Source organism: Tasmannia lanceolata, unplaced genomic scaffold (assembly GCF_043159265.1).
Source record: "Tasmannia lanceolata isolate RefF3 unplaced genomic scaffold, GAP_Taslan_0.1 ptg000037l, whole genome shotgun sequence".
Lineage (NCBI taxonomy): Eukaryota > Viridiplantae > Streptophyta > Magnoliopsida > Canellales > Winteraceae > Tasmannia > Tasmannia lanceolata.
The window spans coordinates 9,367,182-9,378,781 of record NW_027518714.1 but is presented as its reverse complement, the minus strand read 5'-3'; the positions used below and the strand labels follow the sequence as shown (position 1 = coordinate 9,378,781).

Below are 11,600 nucleotides of genomic sequence, written 5' to 3'. Positions count from 1 at the left end.
CTCTCACACACACACACACACACACACACACACACACAAATTAGAGACCCATCACATTATTGAATGCATTTCACTGAGTTGTTTCTATGTACATTAAAAAAAACTGAGTAGTTTCTCATCCACAATCTGACATTCCCATTTACCATGACACTGCTAAAGCTACAACATTGATTACAAAGCTTGCAATTTACAGTCAATAAACCCGAGAAGCAAAGCTAGAACAACACGACCTTACCCACTTCCTTACTCTCGAAGGATTAGAATCAGAAGGGCTTCAACCTGAGAATTTAGGGCACTAGCATTTCACAATGTGGTAACTTTGAAAAGATAGATGAGTGTTGATCAATCCAAGCATTGTGGGTTTGCACAAATATATTTGTATTCACCGATGAATGGAATTCACAAGGAAAGTGAAACTGAGGCTCTGGATGAGAAAAATCAGCTCAAGGTTGCTTGAACCTACATTGTGCCCCCAACAATTCTCTTAGTTGTCTGAAATTTGATGTTGATGAGGAAGTAGCATTTGGTGGCCTCTCTGACATACTGAATGTGACCACTCATCATCTTGAGAAGCTTTCTGGACATGTTCAGCCCAAGTCCTTCCTGTGTAGCCCACCGGTTTCCACCAAACATATCGTCGACAAGTTTTGACGGAAGACCCTGACCAGGGTGAGTCATCCTACAAAGCTCAAATGGAAAATAAACCAATCAGGAAGAATAGTAAGACAGTTACTACTTTCATCTTCAAAATGGTTTTTTATATTACTTGCTTAAACCAATGAGAGAAGTTTAAATTTGATAGATTTCACATGTAGTCTGGTACTTTTTTTTATAGGGTAACTAGTAAAGATTTTACTGATAAACAGAAACGATGACAGGGACAAGTATCCCCTGGATGTAAAAAAGAAAGATGTAGCCAAGCACATAACACAATATCTCCCTATGCATTAAGAACCACACTTCTTCCCGCTCTAGACCTTCTTTTTCCAGCCTATCTGCCATAGAGTTTGGTGTCCGCTTCATGTGATTAAACTTTGGTTTCACTAATCGGCAAATATCATGAATATCATGAATCTCCGTAATAATGCTCGTCAACATCTACAGTCCAGGAGCCTTTGAAGCTGCCCAAGCCAAAGCATTTGAGGAGTCTCCTTCTTTAATCAAAGGACCTGTACCATCTTTTACAAACCATTTGAGGTCACAGAGAAAAGCTTTGGCCTCCCAACACATTTGAATCACAAATCCATACTGGACCAGAAATTATATAAAGAGCACAGTTCATACTATTGTATTGTTGCAGAGGAATGATAGACTGAAGGGCGCCCTTGCAAAAAAAACCACTTACAAGGGCGCCCGCATTGGTCCATCTCAAGAAAGTGGCACAGAAAAATAGGGAAAAGACGCTGACAAAAGCTAAATGACCAATAAATGCACTTTCTATGGAGAAAAGTACGGAATGGAGGTTGTAGTTTCGAGAAATTACAGATTCGGGTACTTTTTAAAACAATCATCAAACACAGGTGATTCTTTAAAAAAGGTGGAAACAGGACGTGAATACCCTTCTTACATCAACATGATTCTCCTTGCAGGTTCCTTTTACATTACAGAAAATCCCACTGTATTTAATGCCCATTAAATTGGCTCACTTCACGAGGCTTCTTTTGGTTCGTCTGAATGTGTATTTGAACCGATAGATAGAACCTTGGGTTCGATTCTATCTTGGCTGTCGGAAATAACTATAGACGGATGGATGCTTGGCACGTGTTAAAAAACTTTTTAGAATGGTGGTGCCTCTATACACAAGTGGTTTGGTTTGGATTTGAAATTTTCCTTTGAACCCAAAGTCCCTTGGGTTTGTTTAAATCTTGGTCGTCGCCAATATGCATAGACGGTCGGATCCATGACACATGGACATCAATATGGAACGGGGGCGTCTTCTAATAATACTGCCTCTCTGTATGAGATTCCGCCGGCGTACCCCTGAATTCTGCCGGCGTGGCTTACACTCTGTTTCTGCTTACACCCTATTTTCGGAGGCGTACCCCTCGATATTCCGGCAGCATACTCGATACGTTTGCAACACATGTTTGAACCTAGAAAATCAGGTAGCGTACTCGATATTTCGGCGGCGTACTCTAGAATCCGGTCGCGTACTTGATATCTTTGAACGATGGGCGGCGGCGTACTCAAGCATTCTCTGCCAAAAGAGACGTGAGAAATAATAAAATACTCAATAACGTCGTTGTTCTAAGCCAAAAGAGACGTGGGAAATAATAAATTATTCAATAACGTCACCGTTCTCAACCAAAAGAGATGTGTAAATAATAAAATTTTTAATAACTTAGCCGTTCTCATCCAAAAGAGAAGTGAGAAATAATAAAATATTACTTTAAAGATAATTATTGACGTTCTCATCCAAAAGAGAAGTGAGAAATAATAAAATATTACTTTAAAGATAATTATTGACGTTGGGTTGTGAATTTGTCAGGAAGGGCAACATATAAGGACTCTGATCATGTTAGAAGGGCATTGTGGTCTTTTTTCCACCTATTTTTGAAGAATCACCCGTGTTTGATGATTGTTTTAAAAACTACGCAAAATCCGTAATTGCTCGAAACTATTACACGCACTCCGTACTTTTCTCCTTTATATGGCACAGAAAAATAGGGAAAAGACGTTGACAAATTCAAAATTAAATGACCAATAAATACATTGTCTTGACAATGACCAATAGGGACGCCCTTGTAACTTTTTTTTGCAAGGGCGCCCTTCATTCTATCATTCCTCATTGCTATATAGTGTATTTTATAATATAATAACTATTTTTTGTATTTTTATTGATAAAATAAAAGATAATTATTTAAAAAAAAAAATTATGCTGTATTTTCTCACTATTTATTTTATTTTATTTTTTAATAAAATATTAAAAATTAAAAATTAAAAAAGAAAAAAAAATCTTTTTTGTCATTTAGTGTAAAATAGAGTATACTGTACCAGTATGTGTTTCAATATTATATTTATATGAATAATATGTGAAATATGGTGTGTAAGTATTATGTATAAATGTTTATATGAAGGGATTTGCTAGCGTCCATCGCAAAAGGCATTCCGCGGACGGTTTGTTGCATGTGAGAGCAGCCAACTCATGAATGAAGACAAATCTGCAGAAAAATGAGCCTATGTGGCTGCTGTCACATGCAATAGACCATCCGCGAAATGCCTTTTGTGATGGACGCTAGCAAATCGCTTATATGAAGGTGTGCATGAATTATCGAACATGGGTGACAGTACATGTCACTAGATGAACAATGTTGTTAAACCATCATGGATGGTTGTTTTGCCTATGTGATGACTTCTTAGTGTGTTTGTGCTTTTTCTAGCATTTCTTTAACTTTTATCTTAAATTTTCATCATTACACACACGTTTTCATACGATTTCATGATTTTACAGGATTTTCATAGAAACTTCTAACCAAAACTGACATGTTTACATTTTTGTTGCAACTGAAACACACACCAAAACCAAACCTTGCACCTTCTCCTGTTCACAGGAAGTCTTTCCATCTCCCTCCTGATGTCCAAAAAGTGTGGGCGGCCATCCACAAGGATCTCAATGGAGGGAGGGTTTCGAAAGCTCGCCCTAATGTCAACTTCGACTCTTGCGAAATCCAGGAAATCAGCTTCATCTCTGCTTGGGTCAATCTCCAGCATATGCATTAACCAAATGCTCTGAAAGTTTCCTTCCCCCATGCATCGAGGGGTACATCATAGAACACACCCAAAAAGACCTCTGTCTTATTTGACTCATGGCGGATATGACATGCCAAAGGCTGATCTGGCATGGAGATTGACTCACATCATAAGAAACGTGGATCAATTCTTGGAGAAACAACTTGAAGATTTCAAAAAGGATCAACTTTGCCAATTTAGAAATACTTCGTGTTATCCCATCTATCAATGAATATCATTGTGATTTCCCCCCCTTAGCTGGTTTCTTAGACTAAAGCATTTGATCAAATAGCCCATCAATGCATCATCCATGAGAAATTATACCAAATACTAAATTCAAATAATAGTAACTATTAGCTTAAAATATTTTAGATATGACATCGAATAAGAAATATCATTATACTTAAACGCAGTGGCTGCATCATATCAAGAAAAAGTCTAGAATAATAGAGCATTACTAACACTAGGATCAAATAGAATAATTCCTAAAGCAACAACCTCTAAATAAAATTGAGATGGGAATACCTGAACTGTAGATGGACAAACTCAACTCCATTCTCTATCAGCCTTAAGCTTGGTGCTACTTCAATTTCTACCCATCCATCTGAAGATGGGGCATGGTATGCTATATTCAGCAAAAAATCTGCCAAGACTTGCTGAAGTCTAATTTGATCACCATATAGAGACATTGTTTTGATTTCCTCTGGAATGTCACGAACTAGCTGCAAGTTCCTTTCCCTCAATACAAACATTACCTGACTAACAATCGCATCCACAACACTTCCAAGGTTAAAGTTGGTCATGTCTAGCTCCATATAACTGTTGAAGCAAGGATACAATGGAATGAGAGTCCAAATAAATAATTCCACCTATTATTTATAGGGAAACTAATAGGTTGTCAATATCCATTGTTTAGCCAGTGCAGAAGCTAACAAATAGGGATCAGATATGGGAACAATGATTCTTAAATGGTGTTATGATCCATGAACATAGTCAACAGGTTGATTGACAAAAGCCTAGGCCATATTTTGGAAGATAACCAGGCCGTGAATAATACAAAGAGCAGTTTACAGAAGGTGATAATAACAGAAGAACCTATTATGATGTACCAGATGCAAGCACATGGAAACATGAACAGTAGACCAAAATCTATTGCCATGTAGTACCAAACTCTATTGCCATGTAGACCAAAATCTATTGCCATGTAATACCACACTCTATTGCCATGTACTAAGTCATGTAACAAAAAATTTACAAGTATGAAAAGATGCATCAGACATGATTGTATGATATTAGTAGCTAGGCATTCAGAAAACAAAAAGACAAAAGAACAAGCAACATCTGCAAAGACCTGTCTACAACCACTTCAATTCACATGCATTAGATATAATAGCTCCTAATTTTCTCCCTCCCTCCCTCCCTCCCTCCCTCCCTCCCTCCCTCTCTCTCTCTCCCTCCCTCTCTCTCTCTCTCTGTATAAACATATACATTTATAAATTATTTATTTTAAAGGAGAACATGATGGTTTCAATGTTTGGAAGGATTGGAAGGATGAGATAGATCAGCACATCAACAGCCTTCTTGGTTTTCACCCAACAGAGAAAGGCACATTGAAGTGAACAAGGAGGGAACACGATGCTTTCAATGTTGACCATAGAGGCAGGTGTATGAATTTGTGAGACCATTTGGTGAAGCAAGACCTCTAAAAGCACAAGTTTCCATCTATATTTAAGAATATCATAATATGATGGTCACTTCATATAATGCCAAACTTAAGATTTCCTTCTTGGACAATGGAACCAAATTTGTAAAGAACAAAGTGAACAACTACAGATCATTGAAAGATATGGTAAACCGAACAAGGGGAGAACATAGTGTCTTGTTCCCCTATCCCCTTACAGATCCAAAAGAGTACCATAGGAATCCACAAGTGACTCTTGTTGAAGATGGGAACTTTGATTGCAACTGGTAAAACTTAAATCTGAGTATATAACTAATATTCATGAATAATCCTATTCTTACCAATGTTCTAGGTCATGGCAAATCTTGAAAGTGACAAAGCCCGGCCCATCTGTACAGTGATATGATAACATTTAAAGATATTATTGTATATGTATTTGCTCAAATACATCTAAAATGCACAAAAAATGCATCAAATGAAATATTAGTACAGATGCAGTGCATTTTTGACAATATATGTATCTATTTGGTATTTTGTCTTTGTATTCTTTAATATGGTCATTATGGTGGAAAATATTTGTAATGACTTGCCATTACATATACATAGGGATCAGGTGTTGCCTTGCCACCAGGTTTCCTGGGTTCACCATCTCTAACATCTCATGTCTTTGTTAGACACCAAAAAGTGTCGAAATCTAAGTTACTGCAACTGTCACAAGTAAGAGCAGTAGCCTTGTCCTTCAAATCTAATTTAGTATCAATGACCATCCATGGGTGTTATCCAAAATTCAGTTACTGGTTTAACTATGCAAACCATAAATTGAACAGAGTAACATAGTTTTAGTGATAAATTAATGTTTCATTATATTCCCTCACAGCGTAAAATAAATCTAATGATAGCATCATACTGTAACCACTTTGCAGTAACCAATGCTTCCAATTCATGCCTAGCTTTTATTTGCTATAACATTTAACTGCACTGGTAATATAAGTGGACTGAAATCGGAAGAGGCTTACCCATCATCAATACTCTCTAAATCCATATCTTCAATGATCTTCATCATCTGTCTCCCACACGCGGCACCAGTCTCAAGTAACTGTTTCTGGTCATCCGAAATACCGCTTGTCTCCAAGAGGTTGTGGGTGAACCTTATTCCATTCAATGGATTTCTCATCTCTTGTCTAATGTAAGTCAACTCCTTAAGTCTATCAATACACTTACTTTCCTCCTGCCTTTGTACTTCTAAGGTCTCCTGCAGCTCGGGTGTCACAGATTGCAAGAAGCAGAAACACCCAACAACGTGCCCTCCCATATCAGTTCTTTTGTTTGCAGTTAAGAGTACCTCTATGTAATTCCCCTTCCTGTCAAAAAAACCAAAGGGGAACTTCTCTGTTTCCTTCCCCCCAATGGTACTGTGCAAGAGAATCATGAATTTAGTGAGTGCATCTTGACCTTTCAGCTGACACAAACCCCCAAAGATTTCCCCAAGAAGCATTTTGCCAATAACCTCCACCCGTGTCCAACCAGTTAGCTTTTCCATTGCCGCATTCCACTCAGAGCAGCAGGTGTTTTGATCTGAAGCAAATATGGGCGGGATTAATGGGTTAGGACTATGTATGATAGCCTTGTAATCTCCTTGCAAGCGAATGAATTTATCCATGACAGCTTTCTCTTGTGTGACATCTTGACCCACAAAGCACACTCCGATGACACTGTCCCTGTAATCTTTACTTGAGCAAGCATTGGCCACAATGAATATGGCTGAATTTTGCTGTTGTAAACCAAAAGTTTTCAGTTTTAACTCCACATTTTTATCCTCCTTGCCTGCAGAAAATTAAATTCCATGAACAATTATTTTGTCTAGTCAAAAGACAAAAAGAGGAGCTACAAGGAGCTCCTAAAGTCTTCCATTAGTCAAAAACTTTAAGGCCCTGTTTGTTTTGGATTTTGAGAATTGATTTTGAGTCCAAAGTTCAAAACAGATAATTGGAACCAAAATTAAATGCAATTTGAGTCCAATAAGCAGTTTTGGACTCAAAATTGATTCTCAAAATAAAAAACAAACAGGACCTAAGTATGACCACAAACCACAATGAAGCAACATATTATTGATATGAATTTATATAGGTATGTAGGCATGCAACTATTTATGTAGATGATCCAAGATTCATTAATTAGCATAGATTTGAAGAAAACGAATAAGATTAGCAATTCAAAGATGTCCATGTATTTCTATTAATGCATGGTTTCCATTAAAGGAAAAGGTGTCAACGTATGAGTGGAACAAAAGTAGTCTGTAGTGATTACAAGCTTCTACAATGATCCTTGACTTCAAAAAATCATCCTTGCACCATCGGCAAGCTCTTAATCTTACAAATCATCCTAAATAGAGTTTTTACCAAAGTCTAACTAAGAAAGATGGGGAGTAAAAACTAATTTCACTACTACACAAAAAATAAAAGTTCATGTGAAAAAAACCATAGCTCTAAAACCAATAGACTCCAGATAACATGATCATGTTAATACATTTTCATCATCAACGTTTGTGGACATCAAAAATTTGTCCGTGCTAGATTACAAAATTGCCCCCAATCTCTTAACTGGGCCCTACAGTATAAGAAAGGCTTACCTTGTAAAGCTCGGGATAGATGATTGCCTACAGCTTCACGGAATTCCTCATGAACAACATCATGAACCAGTGACTTACCCATAGCTTCATTAGCAGGTAATCCCGTCAATTCAGCAACTTTTGCATTCCACCCATTAATAAGCCCAGCAGAATCGACAGCAAAAATGGGTGTTGTTGCTGTTTCAATAAGTCTGACCATGTCGCATGCAACAGAACTGAGTTCATCCATCCCCTGCATCTCCAAATCACCGAGTTGGGCACGAGGCATCGTCTTAGCACCACTGTCCTCGATATCCTGAAATGAACCTCTCATAATAAGTTGTAATGAGTGAATAGCATTCATTTCCGAAACCTCCCAAGGCAAACTCCTCCTTTTCACCACTTCGAGAAAAGTCTTAAACGATGATCTGGGGTGCATTCTCCCACCACCATCTTTATCCTCAGGGTGATGCTTTGCACCTCCCCATTTGAATTCCTTTGCGATGTGGGACCTAAACCAGAACAAGAAGTCCTTCGATGTAATTCTCGCAGTAGCTATACCACAGACTGCATCACCAAACGCATGTGCACCAGGGTAACCAGCATCGGCCAAACTATCTGTACTTAACCCTGTCGAATCCCCGTGACAAGTAAGCAACCACTCGACTATATCCTTTACCTGTGCTTCGGTTGGCGTTACACCTAACAACCAACACATTCCACCATAGTACAATGCTGCACCATCACACTTCACCAGGTCCATGATGCTCGGAGACTGAGTCACAATCCCAAAAGGAGCATCCCTAAGAAGCATATCACACAACAATGTCTGAGTCCTAAGAACCTTCTTCTCTGCCAATTGTGCTGCCAATTGAAGCTCCATGTTCAACTGCAATCCTAAAGCCTGCATGAGGAACTCACAAGCATACCTAAGGGGGAAAGGAACATAACGGGGCGAAGTGTGGTGGCAAACTACCAATCCCCAGAGCTTCGTCTTATCATTCCCATTGATAACAATCGCCATTACCAATGAAGCAATTGAACCCATATTGGCCATATACTGTGTATGGCAATCGTGGGGCGATCGAAGGGTGGAATTAACCAAACATAGAGGCTGTTTCAAACCTTCATCCTGGATGACCCCGACAGGAATTGCATTGCAATCACATATAATCCTAACACGACTCTGCTTGAATAGAAAACGTGACGCTTGGGGAATATTAGTCACTGGATAATGCAACCCTAGATAGGGTTCTAAATCAGACCTCCTAATCTCTGACAGAACCTCCTCATGCCCATCCTCATGAAACTTGTAAACCATAACCCTGTCATACCCAGTAAGCTGTTGAACTTCTTCCACAACACTATCACACAACAGACCTATATCCCCACCGGGAAGAGATTGTAACCTAGAAATTGCCTTAACAGCGAGTTTCTGCAACTGCACTGCGCCCGCAATTGAAAGGGCAGGATCACTAGACATAACAGGCTCTAAATCTATCACAATTCCCACATCAATCCTATGGAGTATGGCATAGAATTGCTTCCCAGAGCTTCTAGAATGAACCCAAATTGGGTTTGACAGTGAAATCTCTCTTGTACCTGCAGCTTTCTCCAAAGACGATGCGTCTGAAGGAGTAAAGAGTGTTCTGGCATCTGTACCTAACAAACCCTTAAACTCAAAAAGACCCAACAGTTTAAGGGAGTTTTCACTATAAGCTATAATTCTAAAGGTGTTTTCCTCAAATGCTAATAAGCAGCCAAAGGGCTGGATTAGGCCACCCCTTTGGATTCTAGAGAGATAAGCAGTTATCTGTTCTTCAGGGACAGATTCTGTTACAGATTGAACCGATTTTGAGTAGTCAAAGAAATTACCTGACTCCCCAGATTGTTCAAAGGCAGCTAAAAGTCTTGCATCTGCATTGTACTGAGCAATTGCCTTGTTCTTGTTGTTAGTATTTTGGGTGTTGGTTCCTCTACTTCCCAAACTCATTTGCTTGCTGAAAATCTTTTACTACCCAATTGGGCCTCAAGGGTTTTGTCCAGCAGTAGTCTCCTTCATTTGCAGGTGGGTTTATCTTACTCTTGCTTTTGCTATTTACTCCTTCTCAGTGGGTTGTTTACATTTTATAGCAAGTAACTAAGTATGGTGCCTTCTCTTGGCCTGAGTATTTGCCTTTTCCCATCTTCATAACCAAAATATACCAGTCTTCCTTCTTTTTTTCCCAACTCATTTCATACAAGTACTCCTTCACTGATTCTTCTTTATTCTTCTACCTATTTGGGATGGGTGCTGATAAATTCACACCCATGTAGGATAATTCGCACCAATTGTAAAGTGTTTTTGACGTCAAAAAGCTTTAAAGCATGCCACAATTCACGTTAAAAGTGGTTCGAATTATCCTACAGGGGGTGCGTGCGAAATTATCATCACCTGTTTGGGATTTGCTATGGGTCCATTGAAGAAGGCATTTCGTAGGCCAGCTGTTGCATGAGAGAGAAGCCACCTCAAATAAATTAAATCAATAAGACAAATTCTATTGAAAAGTGAGCCTATGTGGCTGCTCTCTCATGCAACAGTCAGCCCACAAAATGACTTCTGCGATGGCCCCTAGCAATACCCTATTTATATAGTGAGGAATGCTAAAATGAAGGGAGCCCTTGCAAAAATGAGCTGAAAGGGCTCTCACATTGTCTGCACATCAACAAATTGCATTTAACATTCATTGACTTTTACATTATAGAGTGAGTTGCAGCCAATGGGGGAGCCCTTTCATCTCATTTTTGCAAGGGCTCCCTTCAGTCTAGCATTCCTCAATTCTAAAATAAAGCTAAACTCAGGGGCGCCCTTGCAAAAATGGGCTGAAAGGGCAGCCCCATTGGCTACACGTCACCATTATAAATGCATAGTGGTGACTTGCACCCAATGGGAGCCCCTTTCAGCTCTTTTTTGCAAGGGTGCTCTTGAGTTTAGCATACCTATTGTTTTGTGGATGTGAATTTTGGGGCATGGCCCACCGAAGATAGGGCCTATTGGATCTATCCAGATCATCATATACACATGGGCCTGTAAGGAGTGGATATGGTGCCCTGAGAGTTCCTAAGATGGCATATACACATGGGCATGTAAGGGGTGGATATGGTGCAGTGAGAGATTCCAAGTTGGTCTTCCATCTGCTGTAGTAGATTAAGAAATCTGCCATGTTAACATGACGTACAATTTCCAACGTAGATCAAATCTCGGCTGTCAATGTGGAGGGTTTAGCTGTACATGTGCGGATGTGCCCACAACCCCAAAAATACCAACGATCTAATGTGGCCCATTGCACTTTTCTAATTATACCATTTGAGGCCATCGATTGATAGATTGATCTTTAATCTACCTAGCCATGATGGGCCCCATTGGATGGACAGTCAGGATCATCACATAATCCCATTAATTTTGGGAAGTGATATTTTCGTCCCTTTTTCTTCACTGCCCAAGCCCACTCTAGTGTATTCATGACTACTCTTTAAGTTTTTACATTACTAGGGGTGGCTTTGGAACAAAATGGGTGAATATATCATTTTCCTTTAAATTAA

General features: G+C 39.1%; 1 protein-coding gene across 1 annotated transcript; it reads right to left on the bottom strand.

Moving 5' to 3' along the window:
• Positions 1–45: 45 nt before the first annotated feature.
• LOC143860429 (phytochrome B-like) lies at positions 46–10,266 on the bottom strand. The gene is made up of 4 exons (XM_077371066.1): positions 8,040–10,266; positions 6,427–7,234; positions 4,255–4,548; positions 46–679 (listed from the first exon to the last, which is right to left on the bottom strand). Exons 1-4 carry the CDS (start codon positions 10,009–10,011, stop codon positions 460–462), a joined length of 3,294 nt encoding a protein of 1,097 aa, XP_077227181.1. The 5' UTR covers positions 10,012–10,266; the 3' UTR covers positions 46–459.
• Between the last annotated feature and the right edge of the window lie 1,334 nt (positions 10,267–11,600).